The sequence below is a fragment of the Panthera onca genome, chromosome B2 (genome assembly GCF_046562875.1).
Source record: "Panthera onca isolate mPanOnc1 chromosome B2, mPanOnc1 haplotype 2, whole genome shotgun sequence".
Classification (NCBI taxonomy): Eukaryota; Metazoa; Chordata; class Mammalia; order Carnivora; family Felidae; genus Panthera; species Panthera onca.
This window is the reverse complement of record NC_138343.1, coordinates 130,568,695-130,590,427: the sequence shown is the minus strand read 5'-3', so window position 1 is coordinate 130,590,427 and position 21,733 is coordinate 130,568,695. Positions and strand designations below refer to the sequence as shown.

The following is a 21,733-nucleotide window of genomic DNA, read 5'->3' as shown; positions in this document are numbered from 1 at the left end:
GGGAATTTTAGGTCACTCTCCAGAAGCCAATGAGTGCTGTAGAAAGGAGGAATGTCTTAGAGCCAAGCAAGATTGTTATGTAAGATAGTCATTTGGCTTCCTGCAGGTTCTTCACTGGAAAATCAGGGGCTAAAGAGATTTTAAAATGTTCTGTAATTAGGAGAAATTTTTAAAAAGTAGCAGCCTCCCTGCATGGTTGATATCAGGCCTCTAATATTAGCATCAGTAATAGAGATAAAATGCTTGTCTTTCTGTTTGCTCTAGCACAAGGATCTTACTTCATTTGCTTAACAGAGTTCCTAAGTACTGAAGTACTGAGTACTGAAATGTAGTGAACTGTTGTGATGTTTAATCAAATAATACTTTTAGAGTCAACACCATTGTTAGAGTACTCCTGGCTACTCAAAGTGTGTTCCAAGGGCCAACAGCCTTGGTACTACGGGGGAGTCTGTGAAAGTGCAGAATATTAGGCTCTAGCCCAGATTTGACTGAATCATTATCTGCCTCTTAAGGTGATCCCTAGGTGATTTGTCTCCACATTAATATTTGAAAATCACTGGTCTAGATGAATAATCCCATCTTTTTATTTTTTTATTTTTTTGTCAAGAGATTTATAACGAGAGGCGCCTGGCTGGCTCAGTCAGTAGAGTGTGCAACTCTTGATCTTGGGGTTATAAGTTTGAGCCCCATGTTGGGTGTAGAGGATATTTACTTATTTATATTTTATTTTATTATTATTTTTTTAAATATGAAATTTATTGTCAAATTGGTTTCCATACAGGGTGTAGAGGATATTTAAAAATAAAATCTCAAAGAAAAAAGAAATTTACAATGGAAACATCTGTTGTGCTGACAGTACTGAACAGAATTGTTTTTCTCACTAGAAACTCCTATTTTAATCACTCAAATGACTGGTTGGCAATGAAGAAGAATTACCATAAAAAAAGAAAAATCATGATTTTTTTCATTTTTTGATTGTCATGTTTCCTAAATTCATTTTTATTTGTTCTAGAGCTGAAATAAAGACCCACAGGTATAAAAAATAAATTTAAAAAATATCTTTAGTGAATTGATTGAGTAGATACATCAGTTTCCTGTGTACCACATTGTGTACATGGATATTTCTTTCATATGAGTTAAATCTAGTTGATTTAACGTATTCTGTGTACAAAGTTCTCACATCAATAAAAACCCTATGTTATTAACACTTTTATAACGGGAATAAAGATTTGAGTGGAACACTGAAAGGAAGTTTGAATAGTTTGATATCATCAAGCTTTTAGGCATGTGGATGCCATTAGCATGATGCCTGGTGAAATGTTGGTTAATCTGAAACTTGTAAAAATACATAATACACAAACTGAGAGCGGTAGGCTTCACTGAAGGCAGACCTGGTTAAGCAACTGTAGCTTAGGGTCTCACATTAGTAAATTTGGAGTCATTTTTGAATTTTTCCTTCCCCTCAACTATTTCATCTGGTTAATGTGCAAGTTCTGCTGGTTCCACTGCTAAAGTACATTTTGAGTTAATCCACTTTTCTCTATCTGCACCGCTGTGTTCCAAGCCATCACTATCCCAAAAGTCCTCCCTCTTCCTCTATAGTTTCTGCTCTGTCTTCTGCCCAATCCATTTTTTCCATAACAGGTGGAGTCATCCTTTAAAAATGCTGACATAAGTCCGTGTAACTCCTCTACTTAAAAATCCTTCACTGCTTTTCTATTGCTTTTGTTTTGTTATACAAATTCCCTAGCACAGCAGTCAGGCCTGGCATGGTCTTCTCAGTGTATCTCATGCCCTAGTCCCTTCTTGTTCACCTCACTCCATGTCTCCAGATTCTTGTCAGTTCCTAAGGTATACCTCCTTCTCACCATAAGACCATTAAATGTCTCACTCCTTTTTCCACATCAGGTCTCGGTTTTAATGCCACCTTTTCAGAGAGGGCCTTCCTGACTGTCTAACTTTCCCATGATCCTCTATTTTAACTCCCTGTTTATGTCCTCAGTAGCGCATTACAGATTAATTGTATACATTTTGTATATTTGTTTGCTAATTGCCTATCTTTCTCAAAGAATGTAGGCTCAAATGAGGGTGTACTGTCTTGCTCACGATTTATTAAGTTCCCAGCAAAAAGCAAGCATCATTACATATTTGTTGAATAGATAGAATGACTTTGGAACAATCTTAAAAAAAATCTTATGTTTAATTTTTAATTACTTCTTTGATCTTCAGTGGTTCCTCGTTCATTATGCAAGTGATTAATTTTAAACAAATCCCTTCAAGTTCATTATGTGAAAAAGTATTAAATGTGACACTTTACTCTTTCAAGGAGTGCTCAATATTGGAAACAAAATTAACATGCCAAGAGGATATTTTAATAGAACATTTTGTTGAGATTTGTATCACAGTAACCAACTGAGGCTGCTTAGCCTAGTTATTTGTCTCAATCTTTGTGTTACCCTGTGACTGACTTTAAGAAAATGAAGTATGCCAGTTGTCTTATTTACCACTGTAATCTATTGATATGGTCTATAAACCAAATTTCAGGGCGACAAATTCTCAAAACTCAGAAAGCCAAAGTCTCTTGGACTCAGGGTTAAGAATTTGTGAGTCTGAAGACTGTGCTCTTACATATTTCAGGTGAGTCTCCATTGAGGTCCAGTTTCTGAAAGCCAAGCAAAGGGACCCAAGACTATATTGTAGTTACCAAAACTGGATATCTCAGAACTTCAGAACTGAGTTATTAGATCAAGAAGGAAACCCAAGGGCGCCAGGGTGACTCAGTTGGTCAGGCATCTGACTCTTGATTTTGGCTCAGGTTATGATCTCATGGTTGTGAGACTGAGCCCCGCGTTGGGTTCGCAGAGCCTGTTTAAGATTTTCTCTCTCCTCCCTCTGCCCCTTTCCCACTTGCATGTACATGTGTGTTCTCTCTCTCTCTCTCTCTCTCTTTCTCTCTCTCTCAGAAAATGAGAACAAGCAAACAAACAGAATGAATTCGTGAAAGAAGTAAGCCAAAATAGCCCAACCAGGGGCCTGGTGATCTTGTCTGCCATGCTGCAGGTGCTCAAGTGATGGACTGAAGGACATGAGTTAAGGAATGTGGATGAGTAGTATTGTGTATGAGAGGACGATTGGAATGCCACAATCAAAAGTTAATTTAGACTTTCAGAGATCAGGATGAAAGCTGAAAAAAATCTATTAAAATGTTCTACTTTAAGCATACTTGATATATGGATATTTGAAGAATCTGGATGATTGAACGTATATATTTTACATTGGAATGTTCAGACTTTGTATTAGTTTCCTGGGGCTGGTCTGACAAAGTGCCACAAACTGGGTGGCTTTTAAACAACAGAAAATCACTATCTCAGTTCTGGAGGCCAGGAGTTCAGGATCAAGGTATCTACAGGGTTGACTCATTCTGAGGGCTGCAAGGGAAGGCTGTGTTCCAGGCCTCTCTCCTTGCCTTGTAGATGACTGTCTTCTTTTATGTTAACATCATCTTCCCTCTGTACGTGTCTGTGTCCAAATCTCCCCTTCTTATACGAACAACAGTCATGTTGGATTAGAGCCCACCCTGAGGGCTTCATTTTAACTTGATTGCCCTGTAGAGATCCTATCTCCAAGGAAGAAGAGGTGCTGGGGTTAGAAATTTAGAGGAAATACAATTCAACCCATAACAGACCTTAAGAATTAATTATATGTCATTTTTAATATAGAAAATAAAAAGAACATATGTCAAAAATATTTGCTTCATGTGGCTTTAAACTCAAGCACATCCCTGCCCCCCAAAAATCTAAGAAACTAACTACCTGTAGAAATTAGAATGTGCTATCTACATACTGTAGTCTATAACCTGTAAGCAAACTATAATAAAACTATTTTAATAAAGAAATTAATTAGTATCATTCTCTAAGTTGAAACTTGTCTTTGCACAGTCATTTAGCCTTAACTAGAGTGTATTAGAAGCACCCTTTTTTGGGTAGAAGTTTGGTATTAATAACATAGCAGTTGACACAGAGGACAGATTTTCAGCAGGAGTTACATGTGCTAATGAAGCTTGGAGCTTACTGGAGGTTGATTTTAACGTTTCTCTTGCTTTCCCACTAATGAGATCTAAATGATAGGACTGATAGACTTTTTTTTTTTCTCAAGTATTATTTAAAAGCCAGATCACATTTTAATTTAACATTGAATTGCCCATAAAATATTAAATAAGGTAAATGCAGCAAAATTATCCAACTTAGGAAATGTGCTAATCTTTTTTTTTTTTTTTTTTTTTTTGCTTTTAAATCCTTAGCTGGGTTTTATAAAGAAACTCAGCAAAATCCATTTTCTTCCTCTTTAAAATGGTGTTGTGTTTGTACGGCTAGGAACTGGGCACTGTTTTCAACAGTGGTGGTCTCTTAGTGTGATAAGAGATAAACAAATCCTATGTTCATTCATTGATTGCATGATTTCTGTGTTTCCTAACTTTTTTTTTTTTCTTATGGACAAAATATAATGCTAATTTTCACCTTCAGGAAAAGGTTATTCTGCCATTTTTCAAGCCCATTAGTGATTGAACTTGTGATGTGGTGTCCATATAACTGGCTTTTTTTTTTTTTTTTTTGCTGATATCTTCTGTTTATCCCATGCCCCCTCCTCCTGTCAATGCCCGGCGGTATTTATTTTGCAAAGTGCTTGGATGCTCATTCTGTCTGATGCACTCATCATTGCCAGCAAGTCCTCCATTCACTGACAGCTGAGGTACAGCAAGCAGGCACTGGTTCATTCATACGCTTCAGTTGCTGTTGTAACACAGGCCCCAGCCTGACAGGTGAAGCGAACGGTGTAGTTTTGTGATGTGATTACCTAGAACCACAGGTCCACATTCACCCAAATGAATGAAATTGATTTTGATTTGCAGTCCAACAAAGGAAGGTTCCAGAATGTCAGCCATCCATCCATCCATCCCCTGTTCCCCCACCTCTGGTCTTTAGTTAAGTTGCAATATTAATGGGATGGATTTTATTTAAATACAATTTGGTTGAATAAGGGTGGCAATAGTCAAGACTCCCATTAATAAAACTTTTTTTTCTGCAAAAGTTTATTCTTAGAAATATAACTATATTAAATACTTGTCATGACTCAGAAGAAGATTTAGTTTTGACTTTTTAGAAGATACTACATAAACATAGATACATATCCTTGTAGCTACACTCTCCTAACAGTTTCCCATTCCTCAATCTGTCTAGGAATCATTTTTAGTCTTGGAAGTATTTTTTTTTAATTTTTCAAGTTTTTATTTATTTTGAGAGAGAGACAGAGAGAATGAGCAAGAGAGGGGCAGAGAGAGAGGGAGAGAATCCCAAACAGGCTCTGCTCTGTCAGCTTGAAGCCCAATGTGGGGCTTGAACTCATGAACTTTGAGATCATGACCTGAGCCCAAAGCAACAGTCAGATGCTTAACCGATTGAGTCACCCAGGCGTCCCATAGTCTTGAAAGTATTTTTGGAGAAAGGCACAGACTTAATTTTCATATGGATGTGTAGGGCTGAGCACTTCATTCCCTCTCATTGCCGTATTTTTTGCTGCTATTAAAAGGTATTGAGATCTCTGTACTAAACTTCTGCATGTTTATTGGTATCTGCCAGGCTAGTGGTTTTGGAATCTGGCTGTATATGTAATATATATACCCTAGTCAATTTCTTGAAAAAAAAATTCCACAGACTCCTAGGCCTCACTCCACAGCCACTTTATGACTGTCTCTCGAATAGATCCTGTTAGAGCCCAAGTAGCAATAAAAAATTGGTTTATCTTCTGGAGTATAAGTAGGATTCAAGTTTTAGATGATGCTAGATATTGTGAGATATTTTCAGTGAGGGTGGATAATACCCATATTTGAGGATTAGTCAATTGGCTTCTTACATTAACATTAACAACTACAATAACAACAGCCATAAGGAAAAAACCCCACAAAAACAAGCTGGATTTCATCTAAGAAAATAGAGTGAATATTCCAAACTCTGCAGCATTCAAATGAAGGATACACAGAACAATGGGAAATTATCTGAATAGTCATTACAATACAAAGTAAATTACTAAAATAAGTAAATTATAACAACTAGACATTAATGCCACTTGCATTTATGCACATACACTAGTATCAGTCCTGTTCAAATACCTTATTACATTGAATTTTCTTCCCATGAATTAGTTATTTTTAGACCCATTTTAAAGATGATCAGCCAAAGGCTTAGAGATGAGAAATAAATTTCCCTGATGTCACACAGTTATTACCAAGTGCTTTTAAAATTATCTTGCTATGGGGTCACCTGGGTGGCTCAGTTGGTTAAGTATCCAACTTTGGTTCAGGTCATGATCTCGCGGTTCACGAGTTCGAGCCCCACATTGGGCTCGCTGCTTTCAGCACAGAGCCTGCTTCGGATCTTCTGTCCACCCCCACTCTCTCTACCTCTCCTCTGCTTGCTCTCTTTCTCTCAAAAATAAATAACATTAAAAAAATATCATGCTATGATTGGCATTGTTTCTGGCTTATGTTTCATGCCCTTTCCATTACACCACACTTAAAATGTTTAGTGCTGTTCGACTCTGTACTATTAGACTTTTGCTCATTCTCTAACTCTCTTTCTTTATGCACATACATACATATTTTATTTATTTATTTATTTATTTATTTATTTATTTATTTATTTTTAAATATTTTATTTTTGAGACAGAGAGAGACAGAGCATGAACAGGGGAGGGTCAGAGAGAGAGGGAGACACAGATTCCAAAACAGGCTCCAGGCTCTGAGCCATCAGCACAGAGCCCGACGCGGGGCTTGAACTCATGGACCGTGAGATCATGACCTGAGCCGAAGTCGGATGCTTAATCGGCTGAGCCACCCAGGCGCCCCTACATACATATTTTAAAATATGTTTTTAAAATATGACGTGGAATATCGTATTATCAGAATGGCATAACTGATGAGCCACAAACTCTGTGTCAAATATGTTGGTCTTATTCCCTGTCCCAGGTTCCCTTTCTTCCCTCCCATAGTAAGGAGGTCTATTCCATTTTTATTCCCCCAGCCCAAGGCTTCTTAATCACAGCATTATTGATGTTTTGGATTTGCTAATTCTTTGTTGTGCGGGCTACCCTATGCATTATAGGATGTTTGGCAACATCCCCACTTTCAATCTAATAGATACCATTAACACCACCCAGTGTCATAATCTAAAATGTCTCCATAATTGTGGCCAAATATCCCTTGGGAAACAAAATTTTCCCCAACAGAGAAGGATTGCTTTAAGCTCACTCTGAAAGTAGCTAAATAAAAGTGTAGTCCCTCTGCTCTGTTTCTTTCCTGCACATCAGGGGCTTTAGTTATTTAGGCATCGAGTTAGAACAAGTCAAGTTATGCTGTGGTAACAAACAATGGCAAAATTGGCTTAAATCAACAAGCCACTGGCTCTCCAGGGCAGCTGGCCTCCTGAGCTTAGTTAGCATTCTAGACCACTTCAGTCTTCTAGCAGTTCACTATCCACACATGTTTTCATGACCATTGCTGCAGGGAAAGATAGAGCATGGAGACCTGTGCATGAGGTCCTACATATGTCCTTCTGGAAGGTACACATGTTACTTCAGCTCACTTATTATTGACAAAAGCAAGTCAGATGGCTCTAACTTTCAGGCAGAGAAGAAATTTAGTCCTCCATGCTTGAAAGAGGATAACTGGGAGCACTGGTGAGCATCAGGTGACATCTACCATCATCATTTATAAACTGTTGTCTGAATGCTTCATATTGAACCTAGTAAAGTTCTAGGTGACGTGATTCAAATAAAGTTGAAATAGAGTATTTACCCATTATGTCAGGAGAGAATGTACACGTGTGAAATAATCAGTGTGGAAGACAATATATACCACACACAATAAATTATAATAGTGTTCATTAAAGTTATATATTGATTTGGAAAATATTTGCATTTTTATGATATTTGCATGGTATTTCTTTTGGGTTCTGGGACCCAATTTCAATGTGTGTGTGAGGTGAGGAGATTTCCCCATACAGTCATCAATTTTCTGGGCACCAACTTGGGGTCCTACAATTCGACCTGACTCTGATACTATCTACCTGGAAGTATCATCAGATTCCCAAGTTAAGATTTCAGTCCTAGAAGACTGTCCCCCACTCTCCACTTCAGATGTCAGTTGCAAGCCCAGGTTGTTACCTGTGCTTCTGACTGGTTATAAATCACAGGTACTATGACCGCTTCCTTTTTTTGGGTTTGATTAATTTTCTAGAGCAGTTCACAGACTCAGGAAATGTTTCACTAGGTTACTGGCTTACTTTAAGAGGATATAATTCAGGAACAGACGGATGGAATAGACGCACAGGGCAAGGAATGTGGGAGACGGCTTGGAGCTTCCAGACCTTCTCTGGGAGCCCCACTCTTTCTGTGTCACCAACCTGGAAGTTCTTGGAATCCTGACCTTGGAATCCTGGGTTTTATGGAAGCTTCATTATCTAGGGATAATTGATTAAATCATTGGCCACTGATGATTGGCTCAACCTCCAGCCCTCTCTCTTCCTGGAAGCCAAGGGGTGGGACTTCAGGTTCAGTCCCTCTAATCACAAAGTTGGTTCCCCTGGTCAACCAGGCCATCCTTAGGTGCTATCCAGAAGTTACTTCATTAACACAGCAAAAGACACCTTATGGCTCTCATCACTTAGGAAACTGTGCCAGAAACTGCGATGAAGACCAAATATATATTATTATAAAATCACAGTATATCTATTTATTCATTGTCTTTTTTCTTAATGTCCAATAAAGTTTCATAAATCTTTCTGGTTAAATGTCTTCCTAGTTGTTTTATAATTTTGCTTTTATTTTTGAATGAGATTCACCTCTACCTCCCCATTTCTTTTTTTTATTGTTTATTAACAAATGAACGTAAAATTGTTTTTTGAGAGAGAGAGAGAGAGAGAGAGAGTGCGAGTGGGGGGAAGGGCAGAGAGACAGGAAGACACAGAATCCGAAGCAGGCTCCAGGCTTTGAGCTGTCAGCACAGAGCCCAGTATGGGACTGAAACCCACAAAACGTGAGGTCATGTCCTGAGCTGAAGTCGGCCACTTAACCGACTGAGCCACCCGGGCACCCCTCTGTTTTTTTTTTAATGTCTATTTATTTTTGAGGCACAGAGAGAGTGTGGGATAGAGGATCCCAAGTGGGCTTTGTGCTGATAGCAGCCAGTCCAAAATGGGGCTCAGACTCTCAAACTGAGTGATCATGACCTGAGCTGAAGTCAGACGACTGAGCCACAGCCATCCAGGCGCCCCTCCACCTCCCCATTTCTACCTGGCTACTGCTGGCACACAGAAAAGCTGTTTGATTTTGGTACATTTTCCTTAATCCATATATCTTAATACCTGTAATATTTTGTATAGCTTTGTAATTGAGTCTTTTAAGGAGTGATTCTCAAAGTTTTGCCCTGAACTAGAAGCATCAGGATTGCTTGGGAACTTGTTAGAGAAGTCCAAATTCTTGGACTCTCAACCCAGATCTACTGACTCAGAAACTTTGAGGGTAGAATCTAGACTTTGGGATATTTAGATATGGAAACATAGTTGAAAAATAATGACAGCATTTTCTTTTTCTTTTTTGATTTTTTACAGATAGTTATATTTCTTCTTAACTTGTAGCATTAGGTGAAACATGTAAGACAACGTTGGGTACTAATAGATATAATCTTGACTTTGATTTTGTTTAAAATAAGACTATTGTTTGTTAGTTTCTGGTGTTTAAAAGTTCTCTTACTATTTGAAATTTTTACGCAGAGTTTTAAACAGGAATGATGACTGATTTTTGTAAATGTTTTACAGGATTTACTCCCATAATCATGGGAGTTTTGCCTTTAACTTATTAGTGTTTGAAATATGTGGATGAGTTTCCAAATGTTGAACCACATATACAATCAAGGAATAAATACAACTTGGTGGACTTATTTTAATATGTTGCTGGATTTGGCTTGCTATTGCCTATTTCCTAGCATTTTAGTTAATTGAATTGTTTGTTTCCTTAAAAACAACATTACGGTATTTTTTCTTTCAATAATAATATTATTATATCAATAATACTGTTACAACATCTAATATTGTTAATGCACCTTTTCCTGTGTCAGATTTAAAGGTTAATTGCATTTTATTACCACATATTTTCTGTAGCTCCTCAGACCTCAAACCATAACAGTAACAATAATAATAGTTGCCTCTATGTATTCTCATTAGAATTCTCCCAAATATCTGGCTGGGTAGCTGCCCTCGTCAAGTGGAGCATGTAACCATCAAACTGAAGCACGAATTGGGGATTACAGCTGTAATGAATTTCCAGACTGAATGGGATATTGTACAGAATTCCTCAGGCTGTAACCGCTACCCAGAACCCATGACTCCAGACACCATGATTAAGCTATATAAGGAAGAAGGCTTGGTCTACATCTGGATGCCGACCCCAGATATGAGCACTGAAGGTAAGCATCAGAAAAATCTTTCTGGCTTCTTGTTGAAGTGTTTCAGAGAAGCCATCGCTGTCTGTCTGTCTGTCTGTCTTATCTATCTATCTATCTATCTATCTATCTATCTATCTATCTATCATCTGTCTACCTACCTATATACCTACCCACCTACCTTTATGTCTATAATTGAGTGACTTAAATATGAGTGATAGAAATGGAATAACTATAAGGTTTTAGGTTTAATAGATTTGACATATTTTGATAATTTGGCCAAGAGTCTGTTTAACATGGCTCCTTTGATTTGTTTATTCATTAACTATATGTCTATTGTGTGCCTGATGTATGTGTGGCATTATGCCGGCAGCTGGGAACACAGTGGTGAGGAAAAGCAGGCATAGCTCCTGTCCCCATAGACCTTATAGTCCTAAAGGGAAGACACACATTAATCAAATAACTACGAACAGAAATTTACAAATACGATGAAACTTGTGTTAGAAAGATACTGCTGTGAGAGCATATGCACAGGCAAATCAGATGTAGGAAGAGGGTCAAGGAAGGTTTTTCTAGGTATGTTTGAGCTAGATCAAAGGATGGGGTTGCTGGGGGTGAGGTGGGAAAGAGGCTTCCAGCAAGAGGGGGCAGCTTAGGAAGTCTCTGCTGCAGGAGAACATAGAATGTTCTAAAAGAAGCCCAGTATGGCTGCAGGTCAGGGAATGAAGGAAGAGGATCTTGCAGATTTGGGCCACAATAAGGATTTTAGACTGTCTCCTAAAAGCAGTAAGAAGCAGTTGAAAGGGTGGGAGACTGGGCTAGTGCCAAGATCACCTTTTTTTTTTTTTTTTTTTTCCCCTTCAGAAGTGCGGTTTGCCCCGTGGACAAAAGATGGAGGTGGGCTCTCAGTGGATCTGGGGACACCAGTTAGGAGGTTACTGCGATAGTTGAAGTGAGAGATAATGAGGGATGACACAGTTGGGGGCAGGGTGGCAATGGTGAGGCTGTAGCTACTGCACAAGTACTGGCTGAGCATGTCTTTGTGAAGAGGGGTCAGGACATGTGTGCTGCTGGGAAAATGAGAGAGACAGAAGGCATAGTTTTGATCTAATGGCAAGAGGTGATAAGACAAGCTCAAAACTAATTACAATGCAGAGAAGAATGTGATGTGAGTAACGAGTCACGTGTTCCTTATGGGTTATGAGGTGGGGAGAAAAGCACAGGGAGGCTATATCAATGTCATGGCATTTGAGGTGGGCGTGGCTTTGACAGGTTGATGGAGAGGGAGGAAGGGCATGCCAGGTGGATGAAACAGTGTAAGTCAAGGCCTAAGGCATGGCATTTTACAGGAATGCTCTGTATTTCAGCATGGCGGTAGAGTAAGGTTCTCTCTGGGAAAGGAATGAGGGGAAGTGAAGCTGAGAGAACCAAGTTACACTACTAGTTCAACCGGCTGTCAGCAGGGGGCAGCAGAGGGCTGTGGGAATGGCATTGGCAAGGGACTTTGGTGAACTGCTATTCTGGGGGAAAGAAGGAAGGCAGGGATGCCTAGCCAGGAAATGTCTCCACCCTCAGTCCTCTTCCCCCCAAAGTACATAACGTATCAGACACTCTCCTAAGCAGTTTCGTGCCCAACTCCTATAATTCCGACAAGACTCCAGGCACATGTAGTTATCTCCATTTTGCAGAGGAAGAGACAGGTACGAAAGTGTTAAGTAGTGTGGCCAAGGTCATAGGGAAAGACACACAGCCTGGATTTCAACACAGGCAGTCAGACTTGGATCATGGCTGCAGACACAGCGCTATGACGCTACTCCCTGCGTGCTCATGTGGACTTTCAGTCCCCTGTGCTCATGATGACCTGGAGTTAGACAAAGACCATTTGCCAGGGAGATGGCTTGTCTCCCCAGAGTCAACAGTCCAGGATGTAGGTGGGGACAGAAGACCTTGAGGATCCTTGGGAACCTGGCTGTCGCCTGCCTTGGCTCTTTATGAATCTCAGGTGGTTCTCATGGCTGGGCTGGACTGAACCATCACTCGGGACGAGGTGTAATTTTTCTTCCTGAAGAGGAGATTGTTTGGTTACTCTTGGTGGTAATGCTGGCCCAAAGAAACTTGATTGAGCCATTAGAGCTGTGCTGTTTTTCAAGGAAACAAAATAACTTCGCTTGCACATAAGACCATCGGTTGAATCTAGGCCCACTATAGTTGTGTTAAAATCTTTTGCGGGGGTCACGCAGTCACCAGGCCCCCATACCCGCCACAACAGTGGAGCGCCTTCCACCCGGGGCAGTTTGACAAACACCGGTGACAGCAGAATGAAAGCCCCTGAGTAGCTGTGTGATATCGAGCAAACTAGTTCCTGCATTTGGAAAATAGGGTAATAGTTTCTGCCTTACAAGATGATAACAATAGAATCAGATGATTGATACGAAAGTGCTTTGTGTTTCTGGTTTCAAAACAGAGAAGATTGTAAGGACCACGTGCCTGTAGCTTCCAGAGAGCGTTCTGATTCTTGCTGCTTTGATTCTGATTTCATAGCATCGTTACCCGTTGGGAGTGTAACGTGAGACAAGCTTGGAGTAGCTGAGCTGCTAACTGTAGCCGTGTCCCGTTCCATTCCAGGCATTGATTACCCGAGGGCCCTGGTGACTAATAGGTGTTTGCTCAATAGTTCGGGGTATGCAGAAGCCTGAGGGAAAACTCCACCCCCAAAGGCCCACGGTAGTTGTGTTAAATTCTTTTGGGGGGTCACAGGGTCACCAGGTCCCCATCCCCACCACAACAGGGGAACACCTTCTACACTGAGGCAGTTTGGCAACACCAATGACAGTGAATGAAAGCTCCCACGTGGCAAACTCTGAAGGTTAAATGAAGGCTTTCTTTGGCTCAGCATAACTGGGGGAGTAATCAAAGGGTTAATGACCATTCCAGAGTCGCAGGGGAGGTTTGGACCAGTAGATTAATCTGTGTGGCTCACAATATTAGCACAATGAACATATAGGTTAATTTAGCTGAATATTTTTAGAACTCTAGAGAAAAATCCATCTGGAAGTGTTTTGAGCTGTAGCATAATGCTGTCAGATAAAGTCTGAGAAAGAAGACAGTGTGTTAGGCCTGACTGTCACCACTGGTTGTCACAGGCCTGTTACAATCAATTGTACTATCGATCCTTACTCTTGTACATTTTGTCATATGTAGAGGAGTTAGTTAGGATTTTTCTTTTCTTTTCTTAAAAAAAAATTGGTTTGTGTCTTTCACCTGAGACATGAAAAGCTCCCAAATCTAGCAGTCACCTGAAAAAAAACCCAAGTCTGTTCATTAAAATTCAGTTTTCTTTCACATAGGAAGTACTCCGATTGTGTTTTGACCTCTATCAGTGCAGTGCTGGTGATAACAAATGGTCTGCCCTTGCCTCCCAAACGACTTAATGTGCTTCCCAGAGTCCCCAGCTGCCCCTTTGTTTGGACAGTTCTGTCCAACGCTACCCTGTGCGTGCAGCCCTGCCATGAGGCGGTCACTGACCTTGGGGCCACAACACCTTGGGCTTGGGCCTTGTTGCCACCACGGAGCTTTGTGATATCAAGCAGGCTAGCTCCTGCATTTGGAAAATGGGGTAATTATTTCTGCCTCATAGGTTTATAACAATAGAATAAGATGATTGATATGAAAGTGCTTTGAAAATCACAAAGTTGGGACTATATTTTTTAGTCCCAAGTTCTTAGTTTTCTACCAGAGGATGTACTAGACAGTATGGACCTTATCTATATTACACTGCAAAGGTGAAAAAGGAGATATGCTCAAATAAAACAATCATATATCCTGCCATAAATCTGCCTGGAGTAAAAAAGGGAGGGAGGGAGGGAGGGAGTGTGTGTGTGTGTGTGTGTGTGTGTGTGTGTGTGTGTGTGTGTATGTGTTGGAAAGGCTGAGAGATGTTCCAGAAGTAATTTCTTTCAAGGTCAACCTTAGGTAAAGGGCATCTTCAGGGCCTTTTCCACTCCTCTCCCTGATTTCAAGCCCTTGTCCCCTCTCTCCCAATCTTTGTTTGCTCACTGCATGCTTTCAAGAAGCTTTTAATCATTACAGAGTCGGATTAGCCTAGAGGAGGTGTGGACCACAAGTTAGATTAGAGGGGTCTGGTAGTGTCTCAGATCTAATTAGTATTATTGGATTTTGTTTCATTTTATTTTTTATTCATGCACTTAATGAATGCTTCTTGAGCATCCACGGAGAGCCAAGGCCTGTTTTAAATTCCAAAGTAAGAACCACAGACAGTTAAATGTTTTGTTAGACCTGCACAGGGTTTAAAATTTTCAACTTAGTTGCCAACAGTTAAAATTTGGAATACTTGCTATAAAAAATCTGGATTTCTCTCTTGCCTTTAGGTATTATCATTTGTATGCATGGAAACTTCTTATCTAATTAACTTCTATATGGAACCGAAGTATATGAAACATGAAAAATTAGAGGCTCTTGTTGACACCGGTTTATTGTGCAAGGTCTGATTATGGACACCCTCTTTTTATTCCTTGGTGGGTTTTGCATTAGCTCAGGCTCCCTAGAATGGGTTTTGTAATAGAGGGATATGGCCCATTGGGCACAGAAAGCTCCTGTAGGGCAGAAGGCCTAACCCCCAGCGAGGATGTTGCTCTCACCTGGGTTAGGAGCAACAGTGTAACCAGGTAGGTCGGGGTCAGAGGCTGAGAATTCAGACTGACAGCATGGGGGCCAGCAAGTACCACAGACCAGGCAGGTTAGGGAAGGGCAGTAGTATAGTGGTTAAGACCAGAGGCTCTGGAGTTGTGCTGACTGGGTTTGAATGGTCACCTTGGGCAAATCTCCTCGTCTCAGTTCCCTCAGGTATAAATGGAGGATAATAATAGTACCAACCTCATAGTTGTTAAAAGGTGATTGTAAATGAACTATTGCATGCACAGTGCTTAGAACAGCACTTGGCAGGTAGAAGGGGCAGGTAGATGTTAGCTGTCATTAATCAAAGTAGACTGATTTGTAGTCCCTAGACATCAAAATAAGTGAGCGCTCCAGTGGAGGCCAGGCCGAGACAGGTCGACATCCTGGACCAGGTCCTTGTCTGCTGTCCTTTCTTCTCATTTAGTTTTTTGTTATGTTATTGAAATATTTGTGTGGCAGTTCTTAAGTGAGGTGGCTAAGTGATTCTAGGAGAAGACCACTGCAGGGTGAAACCGGCAATTAAACGGGGGGCCTTCTGGAGCTTCCCGATGGCAGCTGCCACTTACTTTCCAGGACTACATGTCCGAGGTCACAAAATTCCAAACTCACACATTTCCCTTTTCAACTTCTAAGCTGTATGCATGCCTCTTGAAGAACCTTTTACAGATAAAAAGGAAAGGGAGAGATATTGCCTCATTTGGGCCATTTGATGCAGACCCTTCCTCCGGGAATCTCTGGCCAGAGAGTGCGCTGGGGGAAGGGATCCTGATGGGTCCATGTGAACCTGGGCTTGGGCAGGTTGGTGGCACCGATGCTGTGTAAGCGGAACACAGGGGCTGGGGCTCTGACTCCAGAAGCTCCTACAGCACATGGTCACTATTTGGACACTAAACACTTAATGAAAATCCATGTTAATAATGATTCTCAAGGCTATATTTTTTTATTAATTTTTTTTAAATCTATCTGTTTTTGAGAGGGAAAGAGAGAGAGTAAGAAAGAAAGAGAAAGAAAGACAGAAAGAGAGAGAGATAGTGTGAGCAGGGGAGGGGCAGAGAGAGAGGGAGACACAGAATCTGAAGCAGGCTCCAGGCTCTGAGCTGTCAGCACAGAGCCCGATGCAGGGCTCGAACTCACAAACTGTGAGTTCAGAACCTGAGCCAAAGTCAGATGCTTAACCGACTGAGCCACCCAGGCTCCCCTAGTCAGTAATCTTATAATATTTGTGGTGACAGATGGTAACTACACCTATTGTGCTGAGCATAGCATGTAGTATAGAATTGTCCAATTACTGGGTTGTACCCCTGAAACTAACATCGTATGTCAGCTGTATTTCAAGAAAATAAATTTGTTTTCAGCTCATCTCCTGGCAAAGTACACGGTAGCTGGAGAGGCAGCTGTAACAGGGAGCTTGGCACGTGATGCCAGCTGTGGCAGGAGCAGGAAGAGCCCGGCTTCACAGTTTGCTGTATGGTCATTCCCTTCCCAGCCAGTATTACTTGGGCTACACCTCTAACACCCCTTCCGCAGAACAAAAGGCTTGCACGTGGGCAGGCCTCACCCTTGTTGGCAGGGCTGCTCAAGCATATTTTGGAAGTTTTGCCTCTTCTGATCTCCCAGCTCACATGGTAAGTCAAGTACACAGTACTCTCCCTGAGGCACGCAATGAGACAGCTCTCTGGTGCATATGACATTTTGCATCTTTCCATCTCCAGTGATATGTGACTGCCTCTGGGGAAGTGCCATGAGCAGCTGCCTGTATGGGATGCCCCCCCCCCAGCTCTAACCTCAGAGTACCCCACAGCCTAGTGAGGAAGTGCAAATCGGTTACACTTGATGGCTGGGTTTGGACCTGCAAACTCAAGTGGCACAGAGGAGCTGGTGTGTCCCCACCTCAGATGCCCTCGGCGATCAGGCAGGGAGCACGAACGTATGGCAACAGGCAGTAGGAGGAGATGGAACCTGAGGAACTGCGAAGGGTGCCCTGACTAAAGACATTCCAGTCAGAAATGGCCCTAAACTGCTGTGTGGGACCTGTAGCTTTAGATGCCTTGGAAAGCGATGAATAGAATGCCAGCAACAAACGTAGAATATTGTACTGGCTTCCATGTAGATGTTTCTGCTCCTGTCTCAGAGCAAGGTGAGCCTGAGGCTAAGGTGGACCCACCCCAGACGGAGGGGCAAGTGAGAGGGCCTTCAAACCATGATGGGGTCTTGTAACATCTATCTGTTCTTCTGAGATGCTGACCCCTGATTCCCATGTGTTGTGTTGGCCTCTTAAGGGGCACTTGCATTTTAAAAGAGGACATCTAAAGAGGGAAGTCTAAACTTACTTCAGTGGTTCTCATGACCTCGCGGCTCCACTCCACCATGGAATTCCAGGCCTCCGTGAGGATCTGCATTGAAATCATTTGAGGGGGGAGTTTCCCCACCTTTCCAGTTATCCAGGGGGGTAGCAACGTGAAGCGCCATTGTGCCCCTGTGAATTCGAGAACACAGAGTAGCTAGAGCGTGTCAAGTCACAGGCACATAATCCAGGTTAGGTAATCCGTATAGTTTCCTTCTTTCATTCCCCTTTGAAATAATTTATAGTGACCGTCATCCACCCCCACCCCCCCCACCCCCCCGCCACAAATTTACTGTTTTTGCTCTGAGAACCTGTGTACAAAAGAAACTCCAGGCATCTAGGAGTTTGATGACTTTAGGGGGCTCCTGCCTCTCATGAGATAAGAGAGTCCAAGCAGGCCTGAGCAGACCATTGCCTATCCTTTCAGTGTGTAAAAGAGAAGACATTTGATCACCTGATAATCAAAATAATAGTCATGAGGTGATAATAACTATAATCACAGTTGCACAGCAAAGGAGAAATGGAATCATTTCAATACTCACTGGTTCATGAGGGAACAAATGAATGATCGTTTATCACATGTGTGTCAATTAATGTTAGCATCTCATTGGCCAAATGAAAATTAGCATATATTGAGTGAAGAAGATTGACTCCTTTGACGAACATGGATTAATTCTGTGTTTTGCATTTATCCCGAAGATCCATTTGGATTAAAGAAAGTCCAGGTGAAATCCTCTAAATCTCTGCCCAATCTGTACAAGCCAATCTGATAGATGTAAAAATCCATTCTTCTGACTATAGACAGTGGTTAACTGTTCTTTGAAAGGAAAGTTGCGCCGATGCAGAAGTCACTCAAAGCAAAAGCAAGTGAAGGTTCAGAGCTGATCCATTGCCTCTGGAGGGCTCTTTCTGCTTTATCGTTAGCGGGCTTTGATATCATCTCACCTTCTCCGTCAAAACAAAGGAATGGAGCCAGCTCTAACGTCCCCGCCTCTCTCTGCATGGCACTGATTTCACCAGGAGCTGCAGGACTTATTATTAGTGGCGATATTGGGGTTCGTTATTCATGTGTATGTGCTGTGCTTTCTCAATCCCAGGCCGAGTACAGATGCTGCCTCAGGCTGTCTGTCTCCTCCACGCACTGCTCGAGAATGGACACACCGTGTACGTTCACTGCAACGCCGGGGTCGGCCGGTCCACCGCGGCCGTGTGCGGCTGGCTCCAGTACGTGCTGGGCTGGAATCTGAGGAAGGTGCAGTACTTCCTCATGGCCAAAAGGCCGGCTGTGTACATTGATGAAGACGCATTGGCCCGGGCAGAAGAAGATTTTTTTCAGAAATTTGGGAAGGTTCGTTCTTCCGTGTGTAGTGTGTAGATGGCCCATCTGCCTCCCCACCCTCCTGATGTCCTTAGGAACCCAGTTTCCTTAGGTGACGTCAGTGGAAAGACCTAGAAACGAAGATTCCATCAGAACTAACAAGACTGGTCACTTGGCTTTTCCCACAACCCACCCCCTCTAGTCTGGGGCTGACTTTCTATTATGCTTTGGTTGGACTGTATTTTCTTTGAAATGTTTTACAGTGGAAATTGTGACTGACACATGAGAAAAAGCCACAAGCAATTGCGCTGTGCAGTGTTCTAGCATCAGACGGAAAAGTAATGCATCAAGTTCCTGCTGCCTGCCTGCACACCAGCCCTTTGCTTTACAGTTGCTGGATTTGTTGCGCGAATTAATGACCACATCTTCTTGCTGCATTGTGATGTGACAGGCAGGAGTGTAGATTTGATCACTTGTGTGTTGATACACACACACACACACACACACACACACACACACACAGGTGCATTGCTTTCCTGCTCAGCTGAATTGAAATGATAAAATGAGAGCTGGTTAGTTGCCAGAGAAGGGAATAGGGGGAGAGGCCTGGGCTGTGACGAAGGAAGAGCTCACATTGACTGAAAAGTGATGGCTTTCTAGACTTCGTGTTGGCATCCTGCTTCACAGTTGTTCAAGTTGGTTCTAGGGAATCACCTTTCTTCTCTACCCACAACCCTGTGTGACAACCAGAGGAGAGTTATTGTCTGTCTCCTTGTTTTAGTTGAGGCTCAAGGAGCATTGGCGGCTTGCCCGAGGTCTGAGGGCTAGTCGGGGGCCAGCTGGTGTTTAAAACCCACGTTGAGGTGACTCAGTGCTTTCAACACAACTTGTCTTTTCGGCACAGTATAGTGGATTCTGTTTCTCTCAGAGTAGGGTCAGTTTTTCTGCAGCAGTGTCTACAGTGAGAAATGGAACATCATTCTGGTTAGTTGCCAGAGAATTTAGGAAAGTGGCTATGTTTTGGGCAACCTAATTTGAAATATGATGGGCTGTCTCAACACCCAAGTGGCCGGAGCCATCGCTCAAGAGGGGAGCTGTCCTACCAAAAGAGCCCCAATCCATGAATAATTGTTGCACAGTTTAGGAGCCATCCTGTTTCAGCCCTCAGTTTAAAACAATACATAGTTAACTGTGCCTCCAGGATATCTAGCTCACTACCCTAGGTTCTGTAGGAAATACAAAGATTAACAAGACTTTGCCTTCGAAAAGGTCGCAGCACAGAAACAGCCGTGTGTTCAGTCAACCACACTGTAGGGTCGAACCACGAATGATAGGCCAGAATAGGGGAAAGGAGAAGTAACTTTTATTGGGTGCCTCGTGCGTGCCAGGTGCTTTACAATTTTAATTTAACTTTCACAGTACCCTATGAGGGCGGTTCGTTACTTCTGATACATAGATGAGGAAGTGAAGGCTCAGATAGTTAAATCAACTGCCCAGCATCACACGGTGAATAAATAGAGGAAATGAAATACAAAGCTTGGTTTGTCCGATTCAATGCCTGTGCTTTTTCTATTAAGTTACAATGCCTGTTTATTTTTCTGCTCCTTTTTTTCTTCCATAATTATTTATTGATAGATATGAGAGACTGTGAATTAGGACGTATGGGGGACACATGGGTGAGTTCCCTGGAGTTCAGAGGAGGGAGGGGTGTCCTCACTGTGGGACTCGCGGGATGACTTTTGATTTGTCAGAGAAGGCCAGACAGCTCACATTTCTCCTGCAAGTTTACAAAGTTAAATTTATAAGGCAGGATTGAGTATTATGAAATCTAGCTCCCTTGCTAAAAATAACTAGAGATAACTATTGTATCCAAGTAACCCATTTATGATCATAATGTGTTGTGTAAAATTCAGTCTTAAAAATGGAATATTTCTAATTATGTGTGTGTGTACATGTGTGTGAGAATTTCTTTAATGCCTGAGAAGTTCAGCTATGTAACCACCACTATAGAAAGACCCCTATGGATGGATTTTCTCCTTTTTCTCCTGATAGGCAAAATCAGTTTAGTGCTATTAAAGAATGTTTTAGAATAACCTCTCTTGTCCTCAATAAATGGATGTCTGATGTATTTCAAAATCACCTGGAATTTTGCTAAATAAAAGCATTAAAAATGACCTCTGATTGGGGCACGGGGGTGGCTCAGTCGGTTAAGCGTCAGATTCTTGATTTCAGCTCAGGTCATGATATCACAGTTTGTGAGTTCAGATCAGGTCATGATCTCATGGTTCATGAGTTTGACCCTCACATCAGGTTCCGTGCTGAGAGTGCAGAGCCTGCTTGGGATTCTCTCTCTCCCTCTCTCTGTCTTTCTGTCTCTCTCTCTCAAAATAATAAGCTTTGACCTCTGTTTATAGGATTAAATTTTTTTATTAATTTAATCTGAAATCCAGGAGAACACACTGTGTTTCCCTATTTGTAGAAGAAACAGTCAGCTGAGCTAAATTGTTTTTTCCTTGTCACTCTTATTTTTTCGGTCATTGATGAAAATCGGCAGTTACAGGACAAAAGGAAGACAAAGGTGAGGGCACCACAAAGAAGTGAGGATGAAAACCTCAAAAGTGTGTCACAGAAAATCAAAGCAGAAACCGTGCCATTAACTGCTTGTCACTGGCATTAACCAAACTTTCCAGTCACAGATTTCTTAAAGAAAAGCAAAATCTCACTCATGGTTAAGAAATGTCCATATAAGTTTGCTTCTTTAAGCTTGAATCATTGTCCCTCAAATATTTTGTGTGTAATATTAGGAAATATCTAGAAAAATAAACCTTTTTTGACCAACTTAAGGTGTGGGTTAAATAACGATGAAAAAAAAAAATGTGGTTAG

The 21,733-nt window shown here is 41.6% G+C and overlaps 1 protein-coding gene across 2 annotated transcripts in view; it reads left to right on the top strand.

Annotated features, from left to right (window-relative positions):
• Positions 1 to 21,023, top strand: part of EPM2A (EPM2A glucan phosphatase, laforin) — a 107,647-nt gene extending 86,624 nt beyond the window's left edge. The window contains exons 3-4 of one of the 2 annotated variants that reach the window (XM_078447421.2): positions 10,275 to 10,516; positions 18,629 to 21,023. In XM_078447421.2, the coding sequence (XP_078303547.1) occupies positions 10,275 to 10,516; positions 18,629 to 18,906 (520 nt within the window). In that variant the 3' untranslated portion in view covers positions 18,907 to 21,023. The remainder of the gene's footprint in view (positions 1 to 10,274; positions 10,517 to 18,628) is intronic. The other variant, XM_078447422.2, reaches the window with a different exon arrangement.
• Positions 21,024 to 21,733: the final 710 nt, after the last annotated feature.